Source organism: Ruditapes philippinarum, unplaced genomic scaffold (genome assembly GCF_026571515.1).
Source record: "Ruditapes philippinarum isolate M1 unplaced genomic scaffold, ASM2657151v2 ctg1584_1_1_1_1, whole genome shotgun sequence".
Lineage (NCBI taxonomy): Eukaryota > Metazoa > Mollusca > Bivalvia > Venerida > Veneridae > Ruditapes > Ruditapes philippinarum.
In genome coordinates this window covers 306,480-326,894 of record NW_026864517.1, presented here as the reverse complement: position 1 = coordinate 326,894, position 20,415 = coordinate 306,480, and the positions used below count along the sequence as shown (strand labels likewise).

General features: G+C 35.1%; 2 protein-coding genes across 3 annotated transcripts; one reads left to right on the top strand and one right to left on the bottom strand.

The window, feature by feature from the left end:
- Positions 1 to 1,058: 1,058 nt before the first annotated feature.
- Positions 1,059 to 9,199, top strand: LOC132725875 (fibropellin-1-like). 2 transcript variants are annotated; one of them, XM_060711064.1, is made up of 8 exons: positions 1,063 to 1,795; positions 2,444 to 2,554; positions 3,363 to 3,482; positions 4,181 to 4,294; positions 4,951 to 5,129; positions 6,100 to 6,257; positions 6,556 to 6,734; positions 9,050 to 9,198. In XM_060711064.1, the coding sequence occupies exons 1-8, from the start codon at positions 1,399 to 1,401 to the stop codon at positions 9,091 to 9,093; spliced, it is 1,302 nt and encodes a 433-aa protein (XP_060567047.1). In that variant the 5' UTR covers positions 1,063 to 1,398; the 3' UTR covers positions 9,094 to 9,198. The 2 variants fall into 2 exon arrangements, with proteins under 2 accessions (XP_060567048.1, XP_060567047.1); XM_060711065.1 differs by lacking the exon at positions 2,444 to 2,554 and having other exon boundaries at positions 1,059 to 1,795; positions 9,050 to 9,199.
- Positions 9,200 to 10,441: 1,242 nt separating this feature from the next.
- Positions 10,442 to 20,137, bottom strand: LOC132725874 (uncharacterized). The gene is made up of 5 exons (XM_060711063.1): positions 20,005 to 20,137; positions 17,187 to 17,328; positions 14,539 to 14,672; positions 13,408 to 13,490; positions 10,442 to 11,848 (listed from the first exon to the last, which is right to left on the bottom strand). The coding sequence occupies exons 1-5, from the start codon at positions 20,037 to 20,039 to the stop codon at positions 11,697 to 11,699; spliced, it is 546 nt and encodes a 181-aa protein (XP_060567046.1). The 5' UTR covers positions 20,040 to 20,137; the 3' UTR covers positions 10,442 to 11,696.
- Between the last annotated feature and the right edge of the window lie 278 nt (positions 20,138 to 20,415).

The window sequence follows — 20,415 nt, the reverse complement described above, 5'->3', positions numbered from 1 at the left end:
TGTGACACTGGCGACTGGCATGGGAACATGATGGCATATAGCTCCGGCTCCGGCTTTGTAATGGCTAAAGCAGATAAAGTTGCTAAAGGTTTGTAAAGGTGAAATTCATTTGGAGAAGTCCTCAGATGTTTCATTTCGGCGTGAAAAGAATCACACACAGAACCGAACACCAGTACTGTAAAATGCAAATTCCTCACAGTGATTACCTCCCTTGGCAGATTTCACAGACGTCACATGATGATGAAAGTCACATGACGTAACGTCGAAATTAAAATGTAAATATCGACCGTTCATCATATATAACCATTACAAGAGCTGGTGCGAGGTAACCCCCAGTCTCCTCCCCTCTCTCACCAAACATAATATGAGCCGCGTCATGACAAAACCAACATAGTGCGTTTGCGACCGCATGGATCAAGACCAGCCTGCGCATCCGCGCAGTCTGATCAGGATCCATGCTGTTCGCTATCAGTTTCTCTACTTGTTATAGGGTTTGTAAGCGAACAGCATGGATCCTGGATCCATGCTGGTCGCAAACCCATTATGTTGGTTTTGTCATGACGCGGCTCATATGTTGTTTCTATGCTGTAAAGCATTAAATTTGTTCCATGCGATAATATGAAAAAATGGTAAATCGCGATAAAACAACAAAAGCAATTATAATTTTATGGTATCTTTTCACATAACTTATTTGAGAATCATCTAACACGTGACTTATTAGTAGTATTTCAGCGACAAATGTTTGCCTTAAATGATCTATCAATGTATATTAAGTGTTCAAAATCAGTACTTATATACCGACCAGTATACGTTGAGAGGTATTTTCCGGTCACTTCACATTTACCAAATGTATAAAGTGACTCAGTTAGCGGATAGCTTTAGGACATCTAGTATCTGTCCACCTGTAAAGTCTTTTCATGAAATACAAAATTAGACCTGAAAAATATGCAAGTATAAAAGTGAATATATAATTATATTGTTAACAATGTACTATTATAGTTAATCATCATTGTATTTTAACTGTTCGGTTAATCGTGTCTGCGTGTATACATATATCAATATAGGGCTTTAATCATTTCAAATATTGACTTAAAAGAAAGCTTTTAAAGTGGAACATAACCAAACAGACAAATTTACCAGCAAAGAGATAACAAACTGGCGTGTGTAGGATTTATTTCGATGATGACTACCTTTTTATATCCGTATCAAACCTTGCATATATTACAGATAATGTAAGTTAAATTTATATGTACAACAGGTTGCGCAACTAGAAAAATGAAATTATGATTGAACTGAAGAACTTTTTTTTCAAAACATCAAAGGAAATAATAATTTACTTGCGGACATCGCCAAATATATAACGGAAATCACTACTTTATTGATAATAATCAATTAATTATGGATGAAACTGCACTTGACTATCGTTATTATAACACGGACTTAATGAATAATGGTCAGAGAGACTTACGACAGTCAACAACGAACACTGAAAATATTGTGCCACCGGAAATGCAGCCATTTTCAACCGGAAATGAAAATATATATGAAGACACCGGTTCTAGAGAACCTGATCACCATTATTCAAGCATATATGAAATTCCAGGGCAAGACCGCGGAGGAATAGTGGAAAATAAAAAGGATGTTGTACAAATTAGACGTTCTAAGTTATCAAAAATTGTATTTTTAACGATTGTATTTATTATTTTACTCGTTACTGGTAGTGTATTGTTGGGCTTTATGTTAGGATCGTGTACTGAAGAAAATAAACAAGACTTAGAGTCGGTCGTCGTGAAAGGTAATCACTTGTACTTATTTTTTTTTTATAAACTAGATTTTTTATTTTGCAAATAAACTTGCCTTTACCTTTGACTAAAATCATTTTTTGTAAAGGTACTGTAATGCGTAACACCATTTCTTATCAAACATAACTAAATCATCTTCATATCATTGTAACGATAATGTTAAGACAGCCCCTCAATAAATTCCTATAGTCACCGTACATATACGTACATGCCACGATGTACATGATGAATCATTAGCTGATTCATATGAAGTAGAACATTTGACACATCATTTCTAATATCATTTCTAACTTTGATGATGGTTAACAGACACAACATAAATATGCATGCAATTCTTTTCATAATTTTTTTAATTGCCTTTCTAAATTTTAATCGGTTATGCGCATTAAATATAACTAAAGGTGTGAATGCCTCAATACCTCGATTTTTTAGATCTATTTTTGTTTTGTTCAAAATGTATTTTAAGGTACGTTGTCACTGACTTAAAGAGTTCAATAATAAATCAGATTTTATTACGCCATCTTATCTGATATGACGGATAGGGGTAAACTATACAGCTACATGGTGTTTAGCTAAACATTTCTATAACACACTTTTCATATTTTTACTGATATATATATCAAAATTGCTTCATATTTAAGGTTCCAGCGAATGCGACATATTTCCATGCAAGAACGGAACATGTGTTATAAAAGATGTTGGGTTATCATGTTCGTGTTTTCCCAGCTTTGTCGGTGAATTCTGTGAACATGGTAGGTGTTGCCATATTTATCTGTCCTTTATTTAAAGTGATATTTTGTTGATCTTTATATATACACGTACGAGGGTTGTCTAGAAAGATAAAATACTAGTTTTTTACTCTAAAGCAGTACATTTGTATTACATTCGTTTGCCAGCAAACAAATCTAACAAAACATTTAGCTGTGTCCATCGTTTACAATAAAATACTTTAGTAGTCTTTACATACAAAATATATACATTGTCCCGGAACAACCCGACAACTTCAAAAACGTCAAAAATCCGTGCTACTTTCGGTCGTCCGGTGCGATATCTTTTTCAAAACACTGTCGTCTCAGCTTCTAGATCTGTTTTGGCATTTAAATACAATTTAGTTGCCTTGAACAATTTCTGGTCGGATCGACTTTGAAAATAAATTTCCAAATTTCAGATGGTGTCATATTAACGTTACCGTAAAGTTTAATAACATTCCGTTGTTACGTCCTTGAAACTGACGTCAATTTTGCAACACAAATGTCGCGAACCCACAGTAGGTTTGATCCTCGTTAACAAGTTAGTAATTTGTATAAACTTTTTATTCGAGAAGCTATTCTGTGCTCCGTGAATTGCTGATCATGTAACCATGACGATAGGCGTTTTGCTATAATTACTTTTATCTTTTTTAATTTAGAAATAATGTAGAAAATACATACTTGAGAAAAATATTAAATTGGTATGACTGCTATTATCAGCCCTCGTATTTTAAAATTATAATACAAATTCGATCAATACATACGACATGGTGTTTTTAGATAAATTTTGTATGTGTTAATTATATTTAAGGTATACAAAATACTGAAAATAAATGTGGCCATTCTTGCGGAAATGGAACATGTTTCGAAGGTGATGGTGTCGCACTCTGTCGCTGTTTTCCTGGATATGGTGGAGTGTTCTGTGAATATGGTATGTCTCAAAATAAACAAGTTAGGGTAAAGAGACTTGAAATAGGGCAATGATTACGTATAGGTAACAAAATATGAGCCGCGTCCAGACAAAACCAACATAGTGGGTTTGCGACCAGCATAGGCCCAGACCAGCCTGCGCATCCGCGCAGTCGGATCAGGATCCATGCTGTTCGCTTACCAACTCTATTACTAGTGGAGAAAATGACAGCGTACAGCATGGATCTTGATCAGACGGCGCAAACGCACTATGTTGGTTTTGTCGTGACGCGGCTCAAATGTATTTTTATTACTTCTGTCTACCGTTGTGTTTTTCCCGCTCACTGAGACTCTTTTAAAATTATAAATACTGATTCTATTGTTATAACTGGAGAATGAAAATGCCTGTTGAAATAATTACATAAGAAATAAAACACATAATTTAAGTTAGAACTGTTTTGGGACCCATGTTCCACGTTTTCTTATAATGATTATCTTATAATCACTCTGTAAAATATTGTAAAAAAACACGAAGATATCAGTGATGTTGGTTTTCAAAATTTGTGTTCGGGGTAACACTTTGATGGTTGCTAATTTAAGCGTGGTAATCTTTAAAAATGTCTTCTTACGAAATTTATTTCAATAGATCTTGCTGAAGCGTGCATGCACGCTGCGAATGAAATGTACATAACCACTAACAAACTTCCTGTTTCTTTCCAGATATTGATGATTGTGCATCCAGTCCTTGTGGATTCCACGGCACCTGTATCGATGGTAACAGTACGTTCACGTGCATTTGTGAAAGTAACTACGGTGGATTGCGTTGCTTGGAAGGTGGTATCATAATTAACTTTAAATTATATTAAGATGTTTAAGCATTCACAGAATATACATGTGTCACACATCTGATGTCAAAATTTCACATTTTTTTCATTAGAGATATATGCTGTTATATGAATTTCCATTGTTTGAACCACGTGAGCTTTCACTGTATATCAGTATTGGATTCATTTGTTTTCATTTTCTGAGTCCGAAAAAGCCATAAATCCATACTGTACTCAAAGTAACAAAATTCTGCCAACATGTTTAATAAAATACTGGTGTGAAATAAAAGGATCATTCTACATCAATACTGAATCTATTTAAATTTGATTGGAACACAGCTACAAAACCTCTATTGGACTCGGCTGGTGCTTCGTTCAGTACAGTACTCAACAATGTGTAACACCTTCATATTCTTATAGCCAGTAAATGGTTATACGTATATAATTATCTAGTTCTACTTAATATAGAGAAATGTATATCTCTATGCAAAAATATTATCAGAACTCGGAAAAGAATAATAATAAGTTTATATACAGGACTTTACATACATAGAACGTCCAAAGGTTAGTTATTCGCCATATTGTTTGCATCATTATATATTGTTTTCTTTTGATGCAATAAGATAAGTTCTATTAATATTCAGTTATTATTTATTTTTTGTTTAGAATGGACGCTTGTGTTTCGTGGTACGGCAGGCGCCGGAAGTGACATCTATCGTGTATGGAAAGATGGCGAAAATGCTACAATCACAGATGAAACGTGCATGACGACTGACGTCACCTCCTGTAAAAGACATTACAGACATCCGGTCGTTGATACTTGGAAACTTTTAGGCATAACTAAGGTATATCTATAATGAAAACATACTTTTTAGCTTGTCTATGCGAACACATAACTGGCGTTGATTGATCAAACGCATCTTCTCGGCTCTTTCCGTCTAACTTTAGTTGTTATTGATTATAGCCGAGATGTTTCCAAATTGGTTGATTTACACCAAGAGTGCTTTTTGTTGATTTTTTTTGTGACTACAACGTACAACGGAAAAAAATGACTTCGTTCATGACCAGTTTATAACCTGTTGATCATTTTCAATGAAAAAAAATCACAAATACTTCTTAAAGTAGAAACACAAATACAGATATGATTCGAATATGTTATTATATACATATGTGTCATTATTTGATTTAATGAGACAAATCATTAAATACGTTTCCGTGTATAGTTTCCCCGTGTTTTTACATTGACAAAGAAGGAAAAGAACATATTTTTCTTAAACGTTGTACAGTGAAAGAGAATTACAAATTTAGAAAATTAATGAACGATAATTTATGGGTCTCGGCCTCTAATTGAGTTATCTGGTCCTGAAAGTGAGGTTTTTTACTCCTATAAGATATATTCAAGACAACATTACTCGAAGTCAAGTACAAATGTATATTGATACCCTATTTTATTTAAAATCATTCTTATTTTTTTTATTTCTAGTCATAATGGTTTTAAACCATTCTATTGACATGTTTACATGCTATGCTTCAATTTTATTCAAAAAGGAAGTTTTGAGTTATCTGCTCTTGAAAATGGCCTAAACAAGCAAATTTAAAGACTAACTTTCAGTGGCAATTAACCCGAAAAGAAGTTGACCCTATTGTGCTTCAATTATGATTGTTTTTTTTTATAAAACAACTACAGTAGTTTGAATTTTCCTTCATTGTCCTTTTTCCTTCTTTGTAAAATATGAAGAAACTATAGCAAACGTCTTTTTAAAAATGAAATGTTGTTTTTATGTCTCTGTGTTTACATTTCATTTAATTTAACAGGTGAAACTTTCATTTTATAACAATAATACTGAACGTGCATATATTGTATTCAACGGAACCGGAAGTGACATCACATCATGGTTTAAATCTTTCCGGATCATCCATTCATCGTGGACCAATATGGCGTCTCAAAGATTTCAGTTATTTTCAATTTTTGGGTAAATTGTTTAGATCTTCATAGATATTATTTATGTCAACTCATTAGTTTACAATTCGGATGTGAATAGAAAGTGTACATTTATGAAAATATTGAAATCAAAGATGCATGATATCATATCTTGGAGTATTTACATGCATAAGAACTAGATGTATATATCATTTCCGTATAGTTTAAATTAGCATGCATATCAAGCATACAAATTAGGCATACAAGGATATATTAAGAAAGTATATTATTTATGCATTTTTGTCATTTACATGTTCGAATTTAAATAGATTTTGTTACTAATATTTCAGAAACGACCCCTGGCGGCGGTTTCTCATCAGCCGCCATCTTGGACAGTGTGCTGATGACGTCATGTACACGGCCACAATTGTTCCACACCATTACACATGCAGCTATGATCAGCATCCCGTATATCCCCAGTTTTTATATTCTACATCAAACAGTTACGGGTATCCTGGGAAATTAAAAGGTATATTAGTGATAAACGGGTATGAAATATGTACAACTTTAACAATAGCGCTCTTACTAGGATTTGCCCAATGTACTTCCGGTAGTTAGAGAACCCAACTAATGGTCTTGTTTTTCAATATAATCGTCATCTACATCAATGCAGTTTGCCCACCGGTGCTCCAACTTGTTTAACCCTTCAAAATAGAACTCTCTATTTTGGTCATCAAAAACTCATTGACTGCCTCCATGACACCTTCATTGCTTCCAAAACGTCTACCACGAAGCTTGGTTTTCAGTTTCGGAAACAGGTAGAAGTCAGAGGGGGCAAAGTCCGAAGAATATGAGGAATGGGGGAAATTTCAAAGCCGAAGTCAGTTGCAGCAGCCATCACAACTTGGGATGTGTGTACGCCTTGAGCATGTTTGCCCCTCCTTATAAGCGCGATTTCTTGATGCAGACGTCTCAATTCGTTTGCATAGTACGTAACGTTTATGGAACGGCCTTGCTCAAGATAGTCAATCATGATTATCTCCTGATTATCCCAAAAACTTGAAGCCATCATCTTCTGCGCTGATGGCACCCCTTTGAATTTCTTCGGCGGGGATGACTCAGGGTTTCATGGATTCTGGACCGAAGTAATGGACCCATGTTTCATCCTGTGTTACGATCCGGTAGATAAAATTAGGTTCATCTTTGTAGCGAGACAAAAGATATCTTGCAATGCCAAGCCTGGTCCGTTTCTGGTCGTCAGTCAACTGTCTGGGGACCCATCTAGCGGAAACATTTGACATGCTATAGACATCAATCAGAATTGCCAGAATTGAACCAAAGCTTATACCCATTTCACTAGCAATGCTTCGCAGGTCTCGCCTTCTGTCGCACATGACCAGATCGTGCACAGCTTCGGCAGTTTCATCGTTGATGGCATCTTTTGGCCGCCAAGGTCGCTCATCATCTCCAATGCTCTCCCTGTTCCTCTTAAATTCAGCAGCCCATTTTTTCACAGTGCTATAGGTAGGAGACTCCTTCCCAAGTGTGTCCATGAAATTGGCATGGATTTCCTAACGGGAAATCCCTTTCTTATAGAGGTACTTAATAACGGCTCTGATTTCAACATTCTCCATTTGGTCTAAATGACACCCCCTCTACTTATGTTACTAACCGCGTGTAACTCTGTCAGTAATCTTTAATAAGATATCGGTATCGACGTATCGTTTGTAAATGGCAGTGTAGTGGCTAGAAGTATATCGGGCCGAGAACTTTTTGATCATACCTCGTGCATTATAAATATAATGAAGTATGATAAACGTAAAAACGATTTAAAAAAAAATGTACTCCCCAATTTTTTGCTTGCCAACGAAATGCGGGTGCAAGCATAAAAATAAATGAAAAAGAAGTCTGTGCGGGGGAATGTTATAGTAATTATGGTAAAAAGCAGAAAACCGCTCTAATAGAATTTATTGAAACTGCAAGATCTTATAAAATGAGAAAAGAAACATTTTAAGCAAAAAAGAAGGGGGAGCATTTTTGAGATCAGTGATCCCCAAATGTTTTCTGCTCAAATGTTTCTTTTACCAAGGTCTTTATAAGAACTAGCAAATGCCATTATATTTATTTTCATGTATTTAGCGTTTAACAAAAATGGTAACACATACTCTAACTTACTTTGTAACCTCTATTCCCTACTTTGATAATTTGATATATACTACATGTACATGCAGTTTGAAGACTAAGGTGCTGTACAGGAAGGTATTGACATACACCTCATGCAGACAGAAGGGGAAACTTCTCTAATCAGTTGTTTTTATTTGATTTTTTGATTGATTATGTGCTATACTATAAGCTCAATTGGCTCTATCATTTATAACTTATTTACAATGAGCATATTTCGGAATTAAGTCGCATTGAACGAACTATGGGATACACGTTAACAATATATTCAATTTCGAAAATTTGACTATAACTGATTTGCCATGAAAGTGTTATGTAAGTGAAATCTTGGAATTAATACCATAATATTCAACACAGCTTTACAAAGTTTTACACAGTGGACACAGTCTTACGAAATAAATATATGAATATTCTGATATTAACGTCATTCAAATGAAGCTCTTTCAATTGAATACGTTTGTTGTTTACGTCTAACATAATCCTTGACGTTATTGACGTTACATGGAAAAATTCATACGTACTCATCTTTATGGGAAAATCAAAACATATACATTGTACAGAGTCCAATGTGGGAATTATATGAAACAGTCACGTGTTTGTATAGATAAGAGTGTATAATAATAGATAGGTAATAGAACGTGACGTATTTTGTTTCCTTTTCAGGTTTTGCAGCCGCTGACGTCATGGCTATTTTCATTCAATATTGACGACACAGAACTTTTTTTTTCATTCCAACGCATAAATGATAATATTATGAATATACATGTATGCTACTGAGTCCAAAATTAGATATTTACCAATTTGTTATAATTGTTGTTTCATTTCCTTTTTTTTTTTGTCTTATTTTGGACATATTTTCCAGAGAGTTACGGCTTGTAAGATGGTCCTTTGCTTGGCAATAACAGCCCTTTTAAGGCTACCTCCCTTTCACCGCTGAACAGTGACCAACCTTTGCCTCAAACTTCACATCTTTGGCTGATACTCCGTGGAAATTGCATGGAGATAAATTATCACCAGTTTATGCTTAAAAATTAACCATTGAGGGATATTATTGGTGGCATGTCTAGGTTTCCCTACTCGACAGCAAAAGTTGAATTTGTGTTATAGTAAGGTTATTTTGCGAGATTTTCCCCTTTTTGTTGTTTTTACAAAAATTGCTTTAATATTATAACAAAACCCAGTAAAGTATACATGATTTATTATGAATTTGAATGTGAGATATGCTATAGTTATGATACTTTAGTACAAGAATAGGTCAACACAATTATAAATACAAATTTAACAGTCAAAGGAAAGTTTTTTTTTATAACACTATACATGTAGTTTAAACATCAATTGTTGCTTTGTTTTGTTGTTGTTGTTGTTGTTTTTTAATTCAAGAGATTTACTTTTGACATTTAATGTATAACTCACATATTTACAATTTCCTGTTCTGCTTCAATTTCAATAAATTCAATTTTAAAGTAAACAAAATAATCATGCACTGGTAACTGTCCAAAGCAGAAGGCAAATCATGAGAGTCCAACCTCCGACATAGTGTACATTGTATTTGACTATTATAAATGTAGACAGGCTACCAGTATATGCTCGTTGATTAAAATTTAGAATGTATAAAATATCTAAAATAAAAGCGAGTACAAAAGAAAGCTAATTGCCATTGTGTGTTCCGCTTGTTACAACCACTTTGCCATCAAATCCACATTCTAAAAATACCCCAAAAAATCAACAGTTTCATTATAAATGGTAAACACATTATTTCTTAAACACCCCTCGTACATAGATGAAATATATTTTCCCAACAAGAAACAATTTAACAACAACAATATTATTATTGCTATTCATTGCCTTTAGAATACTAAACTGCATAAAAAATGAAGATCCTTACCTGATCCTTTCCATGAAAACATCATTCTGTCATCCGACATATCCATGTTGAAATGATATTTCAGGTCGGAGGCTATTAGTTGCCAGGGAAATCCTTGTAGGTCAAGTTCACTATCGTCAGACTCTGTTAATGCATTTCAACACATACTAGTATTATTAAAGATATAAATATATACATTTGTAGATGTAAATATAAATTTGATAGTTAAATCCTGCCGATAGCTATCCCATTTGCCTTTGCAAACACTTTGGTACCAGACGCAGACCAGACAGACCAGAAAACGACCAGCCAACGACCAAACACAGTCCAGACAACGACAAGACACAGACCAGACAACGATAAGACATTGACCAGACAACGACCAAATACAAACCAGACACCGAATACCTGAACGACAATTCAGGTGCAAAGCTGTTTGACACCGTTTATTTTTTTTGTAAAAATTAGATTACATTAAGTTTTTTTTAGCAAACAACAAAAACATATTAACATTCAAAATTGGTCAAGCCACAAAACGGAATGGGCGTCCGTTGCCGAATGGTTAATGACGTCAAACCACTTGCATCTCGCCAGCAGTGAAAAAGCTATCCGGCTATCTTTCAGAACGTCGGTGGCTGTACACAGGTTCCCGTTTGTGGCTGAATTAATGTACAGATCGGCACCTGAGGTCTTCCTTCACCAGTAAAGCTGGAAAAACGCCATATGACCTATACTGTGTTGGTGCGACAATAAACCAAACAAAAATGTGTCCGTTATATACGCTGTTCAAAGTGACCAATCATGTAAAGAAACTGTCATTCAACATCGTAAAATATAATTAAACTCTATATCAAATTAAATTATTTAAGGGCGGATAATACGACACAATTGAAAATGTTGCAGGCTCGGTTTTATTGAGCATGTCCATGGATGTTAGTGAGCCTGTCCATGGATGTTAGTAAACGTCCATACTCCATTTTACAAACTCATTTCACGAGCAGAACTCAACATTTTATTATGATACAGTGTTTAGTGTTGAGTTTAGAAACATTCTTTGATCTATACATTTTTGTATTTCCATACGGTTGTTAAGATGAAATTTTCTATGTGACACTCCCAAGTCATTTGAATGACAAGCGTTGAATAGTTTCCAAAGAGAATATTGCGTACATTCTATACGAGAAAACAACAAATAGAATTACATAAAAAGGACCTTTTAGAAAGAAATAAAGCAGATCATGTTGACTCATGTTTTTACGTTAACTATATAACTTACATTTAAATGATTCGGTTTTGCCGCCGTATAGAAAAACATAGGTTTTACTGTTTGTATATATCTATTTTTGTTATTATATACTGAACTCCCTTAATCTATGAGTGTACTGTTCCAGATTCAAAGCAAGACAAATCTATTTCACAAATTCAATAGGTAAATGGTTAAATTATCTACGTACCAGGGTATCTAGATTTGCAGACGAGAAGATCTAGAAATCCCGTCGTGCATTTGTCGTCATTGTCGTACTCATAACACGCGTAGTACCAGAAATAGTCGTTCAAATCCTGACTGTAAAACTTCGCAACCATTGCTCTATTTACACCTGTAAAACATAAAATGTCACACTTCAACCGCATCCGTTGTTGTATTTACACATATTAATAATAAAATATTACCCTCAAATCGCATTCATTGTTGTGTTAACGGCCATTAAAACGCGAAATAAAGTATAACACTACAATTGCATCTACAATTGTATTAAAAGCCATTAAAAACGCGAAATAAATTAATAAAAGGCGAAATAAAGTATTTAAACGCGAAATAAGGAATTACACTAAAATCACATTAACTGTTGTATTGATAAACAACTACTAAAAACGCGAAATAAAGTATTATACTACAGCAAACAATCACTGTCTAGGATGGCATCTTGATTTAATGAATGCAACCTGTAAAGCATATCAGCACAGCCGCATATGTTATATTTACACTAACTGGTATTACCCTTCAGTCGCATCTATTGAATTTACATAGCGGACAATTCTGATCCCCTATTTTTTATTAGGGCCGACAATTCCCCGCCGGCTGTTTATTTGAATCGGCTTAATAGACACTCGATTTATGAGAGAATTGCATGTACGTATACGTACGTTTGTGCGCACGCGTATGTTGTTCTTTGCTTAATGAGGGTCCATCCGCCCGTTATGCACAAAAAGAAGCTTTCGCTGTCGAGCACGGACCACGGACATGCCCTTTAAGGGTTAATTTTGAAGCACAAAGTCCTGATAATTGACCTCCATGCAATTTCCACGGACAATAATGATTTGAATTTCGAGCAAAAAGTAGGTCACTGTACGGCGGTCAATGAGAACCTGTTTTGTTTTGTTTGTTTTGGGTTTTATGTCACATCGACACAGTAAAGGTCATATCGCGACGTTCCAGCTTTATTTGTGGAGGAAGACCTCAGGTGCCCTTCCGTGCATTATTTCAGGCACGAACGGGCACCTGAGTAGAACCACCGACGTTCCGTAAGCTAGCTGGATAGCTTCCTCACATGAAAGAATCCAAAGTCCCTGTCGGGATTCGAACCCACAGCGGTGAGGGGCAAGTGATTTGAAGTCCTAATGAGAACCTAAATGTATAGTTACATTAGACAACATGATAAGGAGGAGGTAGACCTTAGAGGAATGTTATACAAGCAAAGGTACTGTATATAACAACAACGCTCGGATCATGAACTGTCGACGTGTCATTGGTAAAAAAATTCAGCCAAGCTCCAAATCTTCTGTCAATGCCCTGTGCATTCTCTACGACGTGCACATACCGAAGGAAAGAAAGGAGACGGCCGGGGAATTGTCCGCTCTGTCAAAATTACTGATGGGGGATTGCCTAGGGTGAAAAAAAAAACAACAACCGGAAGGGAGTTGTCTGCCCTGGTAAAATAACGGCAGGGGAATTGTCCGCTCTGTCGAAATAAGAGAAGGGAGATTGCCCAGTTTCTAAAACGATATATGCTATATCTGATCGGCTTTATCACAAAAATAAACGTTTTAATGTGTTCAATGGCATATAAAAGTAGTACTTTTAATCAAAGAAATCAAATTTCATAGAAACTAAATATTTATATATGACTCCTTTTATTCAAGATGTTTTATTCACTACCGTTCTCCTCTGCTCGATTACAGTCAGACACTTTCCGTGTGATCATCCTTTCGTAATTTCCGCATTCTTTTAAGGTGGAATTGCTGAAACATAATTAGAAATAAGAAATAGAGTCCAGTTTTTTTCCAAGGATTATGGAAACATGACCCATAATGTTATTGCGAATTTCAGCGATGTTTTGTTAAAAATTGGTGGAAATGCATGACTGATAAGTTGCAGTGATTGAATGATACAAACAATCATCACTGTCTAGGATGGCATCTTGATTGAATAAATGCAAACAATCACTGTTTAGGATGGCATCCTCAAATATTTAAGCTCTATATCAGCTATAACAGTGAAATAGCCTTTATTTTCAGAGATTTTAGAATTTTATATTTAACATATTTTTAGTTTGTTAAACTTTCAAACGGGAAATTTTTTTTTTCTTAATATAATTATTTTCATTTGGGGGGATATGACCGAGTATTCGGCTATAATATAAGGGCCAAAAAAAATCCCCGAAAGAACCTTAAAAATCAGCGTTTCCTTGTTATTTCACTTATTCAACGTGTTGTACAATTGACATGGAAAGGTTGTAAAGCAATATAATCAAAGAACAGAAATGAAAGTCAAATAACTGATATTTATTTCAACCTTACGTATATTCATTGGCTATAAAATTTTTTTGACAGGTTTATATTACATTACTAAATTTGACCCTTTTCAAAATATTTCATAACACATTTATAATACAACAAAATGTCTACAGTTGCAGAAAATTATAATTTATTCATGAATTTACAGTAGACGTATACTTATATAGATTTAAATTAACTTTAATAATTATCTGACGAAACGTGCACAAATAAATATACCCTCTATAAAGGGCCTATATATATAATGATATTATATATATTATGAAAAGCTACCAATATAAAATGTTTATATGGTTTTGGTATGACCGGGCTGAAGCAGTAGGCACCAATTTAAGTAACCTTTACCCTGCCGCACATGAATCTATCCGGACCAAGATCTGCCGGCACATTAGTGTCATCTGAGAATGGTTTTTTTTCCATATTGAAAGGTGGACAAGTCCATTTAATGTATCTAGAGGGTAAGAGTAAATCCAAACCTGTTTTTGAAACTTACAAGCACATTAACTCCATCCTTATATTCTGGTCAGAGTCAGGAGTATTCCATCTGAAGTTACATTTTCCATAGGTCTGCGGTAATGGTGAAATCTTTGAGACGTAAATCAATATCCAGTGCTTTCCCTGCACTTTCTGTATCATGAAAATAATTATACAATGATTTGATATTTAAGGATATTACATTATTGAAGTGTTTGTCTACCTGCAAGCCTATCTACATGTTTTCCTGCATGTTTGTCTACATGGTTACCTGCCAATACATCTGCCTGCCTTCATGCGATCTTGTTTTCCTGCATGTCTGTCTACATGGTTACCTGCCAATACATCTGCCTGCCTACATGCGATCTTGTTTTCCTGCATGTCTGTCTACATGGTTACCTGCCAATACATCTGCCTGCCTACATGTGATCTTGTTTTCCTAGCATGTCTGTCTACATGGTTACCTGCCAATACATCTGCCTGCCTACATGCGATTCTTGTTTTCCTGCATGTCTGTCTACATGGTTACCTGCCAATACATCTGCCTGCCTACATGCGGATCTTGTTTTTCCTGCATGTCTGTCTACATGGTTACCTGCCAATACATCTGCCTGCCTACATGCGATCTTTGTTTTCCTGCATGTCTGTCTACATGGTTACCTGCCAATACATCTGCCTGCCTACATGTGATCTTGTTTTCCTGCATGTCTGTCTACATGGTTACCTGCCAATACATCTGCCTGCCTACATGCGATCTTGTTTTCCTGCATGGTCTGTCTACATGGTTACCTGCCAATACATCTGCCTGCCTACATGTGATCTGGTTTGCCTGCATGTCTGTCTACAATGGTTACCTGCCAATACATCTGCCTGCCTACATGTGATCTTGTTTTCCTGCATGTTCTGTCTATGCATGGTTACCTGCCAATACATCTGCCTGCCTACATGTGATCTTGTTTTCCTGCATGTCTGTCTACATGGTTACCTGCCAATAATCTGCCTGCATACATGTGATCTTGTTTTCCTGCATGTCTGTCTACATGGTTACCTGCCAATACATCTGCCTGCCTACATGTGATCTTGTTTTCCTGCATGTCTGTCTACATGGTTACCTGTCAATACATCTGCCTGCCTACATGTGATCTTGTTTTCCTGCATGTCTGTCTACATGGTTACCTGCCAATACATCTGCCTGCATACATGTGATCTTGTTTTCCTGCATGTCTGTCTACATTTCTGTCCGCCAACATATCCACGCGCATGCATGTCTATATAACTGTCTGGCTACCTTTAAACCTACCTGCCTGCCTACCTGCTTACATACTTGTTTATCTACTAATCTTTCTTCCTGTCTGATAACCTGCCTACCTACTTATGCTAGACTTAACACAAACCGTCATTTATTACTAAAACAAACCGTCATTTCAAACTAGAATCAGTCTCATAACTTACTTTTTTTCTTTTTTTCAGCCGGAGGCTGTCTAATTTCAGCTTGACCTCCGGTGAAAATACACAGGGATAAACTGAATGAAAGAGATGCAAGACTGTTAAGGCGCCTTTCAATATTAATCGTTTCAGTTATATAGCCCATAAGTCACGCTTGAATGGAAAAACACATGATCACAGTGCTTTATACGTAGAATATTCAAATGACCTATGATGCAATTTAAGAATTGAACCATTAATTATAGTTACATTAATACAAATTCAAAATGCACGTGGCAAATGTTTACAGGTTATAGTTTTATGAATCCGGCTTTGCTCTTCGAAATGATATTTGAAGGAGTTTTGTGCCGTATGACTTGAATAACTGAACACATTAAAGTAAAGTCAGACGACAACATAGTATCGTCTGTCACCAGCAAATGATATTGTAGCTACAACTATAAATCATTAATATCAAATCTACAGAACATATATTATACGAGTATATGTATGTATTCACCACGGTTTGATTTTGTTTTTATCTTAATATTTGTCAGATATGAACAATATACAAGCCTCAACAAAACAATCATGATTTGATTTTTTCTGTTAAAATGATACGGTTGCTCACGGGATAAATTACCGTAAAGTACCAAGCATCAGTTTAGTTTTTTATAAGTCTTGTCCAAATATGAAGTCCTATGGTGGCTGATTTGTTACATGTTTACACGGTGCGTTGTGGCTTGCGATAACACAACAAATATCGAAATCGCTCTTTCTTCTTGTCGCAACGTACTTCGACAAACTGCGGCGCGTTGTTGCCTTGTCGTCCTGTTGCTTGTCATATATCGAAGGGTTGGCTTCTCATCGTGCTGTCGCATGGCTCGTTGTCGCGAGCATCAAAGCGACAATGGGCGAATTCTTCCATATGAGTCAAGCGACAATGTGTCATCGCGCCACACGATGCGAGTCAACGCACCTTTTGGTGTGTTGCCAGCGACCGGACGACAAGATGACAAGGCGATAACGTGTCGTTTTGGCGCTTTGTCGTGCTGTCGCTATTAAAGAAAGGGCGCGCAAGTGTAACAAATCAGCCACCATAAAACAATGGGTCGGATTTTTTTTCAAACCTCACCTCACGTACACATTTACAGAATTTCGGTAGGAAACAGGTGACTTCTACAGTGGCAAAAAAATATCGTGATATTATAAACATTTCTAAACAAAGAATGTAAGTTTTACCTGAGTAACATCTTCTACAGAAACAACGCCACGGTCTTGGTTTGGAAAAAGGGAACATGATGGCGTCTCGTTGCAAGTTTCACTAACTGCTGACGTCATGTATGACGCACACAAAACCAGTACGATGCACAGTTTTACCATTCTGTATTTTAGACAATAAAACTAAATGGAACAATTTTATTTTAGATTCCAATTTCTGTTGTTTTTGTTTTTTTTTGTCAAATTTCAGAATGCATTGAGATCATTTAACATGTTCTGAATTCTGAATGCAACTTGCAGTATTATTTTCATCATATTTGTAAAGATTCTATATAAAACTGTACTTACGTCATGTAACACATGCAAAGATACGACCATCATTGCACACAAGCTCGATATGGAATAATAGAATCTATCATTGGGTTAGATAGAGGATAGGGAAATCCCAACCCGAGGGTGATCGGTTCCATCGTGAACGAGCCTTGGCGAGTTCCCGATGGAACCGATTGCCCGAGGGTTGGGATTTCCCTATCCTCTATCTAACCCAATGGTTGATTATTTTTCTCACTCACCTGAACACACAAATATCAGTGAATCTACTTGCTACGCCCATTACAACGTACCTAGTTTTGAAAAGGGGGCGGGGCTTAGGCGCCTGACTTTCTATGATTAAAAAGCAAAAAATCTTCTGACCAAGTTTATGTGTGAAAAATTTAATGAAAATAAATTTATATGAGACCCCTCATGAAAAAGCAAGGTTATCATGATGAAACACATCGATATTAAAAACGGAAAGTGCCATAATATAAGTGTTTATAAGGAATTCAGTCCATACTTCAATGGTTGACAAAAAAACGTTTACCGTTTGCAAAGATTTTTCTACTTTTTCGGTTATTTTGGCCGAATATTCAATTAAAATATATCAAAATGAGATTCGTCATCAAAAAGCATCGTCATCGTTATCATAACAAAAAACATGAATGTTTTTCAGGCAAGGGTCATAATATCCGATTTTACGAAGAACGTTTCGATATTTTAAAGTGTGCTATTTTTAGTAACAGATCGTTGGAAAGGGCGGATCTAGGTAGAGTAGGACTCATTGCAGTGTGAAAGTTAATATCAATCTATTTTGATTCCGTAGACAATTTAATAGATTAGCTTACAAATTTTTAATACATTTTGACCTTTTGACGTTTAATTTTTGTTAAAATAGGAGTGAATCGCGTATTATTTAGAACTGCTGCACGTTGAGTGTGAGATAAGCCCATGTGAGATAAGATTTTCCAACACCGCTATTTTTAGTAACATTTAAGGATTTTTCTATCTGGTTAGTGAGAGTAACATTGCTTAAAGGCCCATTATGCCTCAGAAATGCTATCATTTTTTTATTTTCCAAAAACATTTATTTTTTATTTTTGGTATCCTGTTATAGTTTCAAAAAATACTCATTTGCCATATATAAAAACTATCTTTTATGACTTTGATATTATGTTTTGCAATAGGTACATTTATAGTTAATTAGTATTTTGTATGGAAGTCAAAATACTATTTTGTTTACATTTTGCTACCTTTACAACACATGACTGCATGTTCAGCGCTAATTCTTCAGTTGTAAAACATCTAAAATGCTGTTAATCCATTATCTAAACTTTATTTAACAAATGTTTGACATTTCTGAAGAATTAAATAAATATATTGATTTCTGATGCATAATGCGCCTATAATTAGATTATAGTTTTTTGAAATATCATTTTATCTATCTTGATTTCGCCTTACTGCTTTTTACTTTGTCCATGTATTTCTCAAATCAACGCCAAATTTAAAATCTTAGTACATGTATTTCATTTTATTAATTACAGTAAATCGCGTAAGCTGTATATATGTTGAATAATCGACGTTACTAAAAAAGCAACAGAAAAAACTACAGTGAATTAAGGACGAATAATGCGGTGTCCACATCTTTAACTATTGTTCAAGTTGTACGGTGCCTAAAGTACACACGTGGAAACATGAACATCACAGACACTTGGGGTTTGGAGCTCAAAACGCCTTTAAAATCCAAATAAAATGCATTTTGTCAATCCCAGCACATGTACTGATCTATATATCAAAAAAACTTAATTTAAGCTGTTTTGAAAAAAAAAAATCATATTTCAACATCTATAATAATACACAAGATCAAAATGTTCGCCGGAAAAAATCCGCACCTCTACCGTCATAATCACCATGTATTTTATTCCATTTCCAATATTTTCACATAATCCTTTGGTCCATCGACACAGAAGATGTAATTCTTCACGATGATGGTCAATTTTAAACTTCAACGGTAATATAAACAAAGCAACAGCCGAAATAAACATCAAGATTATCGCCGTTTTCCTCCATTTACCAAATCTTTCGATACATTCAAACGTAGCCCCAGCTTTGCCGTGTTCAAAATGCGCAGCGCTTTTAAGTTTGGAAACCAACATAATCGGATGGCTTCGTTCATAGCCGACTGGTTTTTGGTATTTTTCTTTAAAAGTTTTGTCCAGAGCTTAACTCCAAAAGTAATTGAAGGATTTACCTATGTCTTACTCCACTGACATATCATTTGTAGAAAACGCAATATGCAAGAACAGTAACTCTACCTTACCTACTTTAAGAGGTATTCCCCTTTATCAGATTTCCTTAAACACGTACAAAGACTAAGATTTAAATAATTTTCCTGTTATTATGTCTGTTATTATTATTAATTTGTTATATTATTATCTTTATTATTATTGTGATTATCATCATCATCATTAACGTTATTTAGCTATCAAACAAAGTTATATTTGAATAACTAAATTTCACTTACCTGGCTGTTTTCGATGCAAATTTGATCGGCCACATGTCCTTTCGGTCTTAAATACCATATTATAATATCACTTGCAAAAACTTAAGACTGAAATTGAATTCATAGACCAAAACGAAACAAAATTGAGGTAAAACCCATGTTTATGATACCTATGTTTGTTATCTATGATAAATCAAAATTATGTTTTGCAAGATGAATGTATAATTTCAAGTTGTTATGTAAATTCATCAAGCAACGATGATGTCGTCTTCACTGCTTGCAATTTCTTTTCTTTTTTTTTTCTTTTTCGTTAACATTAATTTTGCTAAAGTTTGCAAATCACGTCAACATTGCCAGGGAGGACGCCTCAATCCTATTCATGATCAATAATATCTCGTATTTACATCTACTTTAATATTTCGGGAAATTTGG

Bases quoted from the DNA above. Each gene is read 5' to 3' on its own strand.
- LOC132725875 (XM_060711064.1), top strand. From the start codon at position 1,399: ATGGATGAAACTGCACTTGACTATCGTTATTATAACACGGACTTAATG. The intron at 1,796-2,443 runs GTAATCACTTGT...TTCATATTTAAG, and splicing joins AGAGTCGGTCGTCGTGAAAG to GTTCCAGCGAATGCGACATA. The intron at 2,555-3,362 runs GTAGGTGTTGCC...ATTATATTTAAG, and splicing joins CGGTGAATTCTGTGAACATG to GTATACAAAATACTGAAAAT.
- LOC132725874 (XM_060711063.1), bottom strand. From the start codon at position 20,039: ATGTGGCCGATCAAATTTGCATCGAAAACAGCCAG. The intron at 14,673-17,186 runs GTAAAACTTACA...TTCATGATACAG, and splicing joins CTGTAGAAGATGTTACTCAG to AAAGTGCAGGGAAAGCACTG. The intron at 13,491-14,538 runs GTAAGTTTCAAA...ATTATGTTTCAG, and splicing joins AGGATGGAGTTAATGTGCTT to CAATTCCACCTTAAAAGAAT.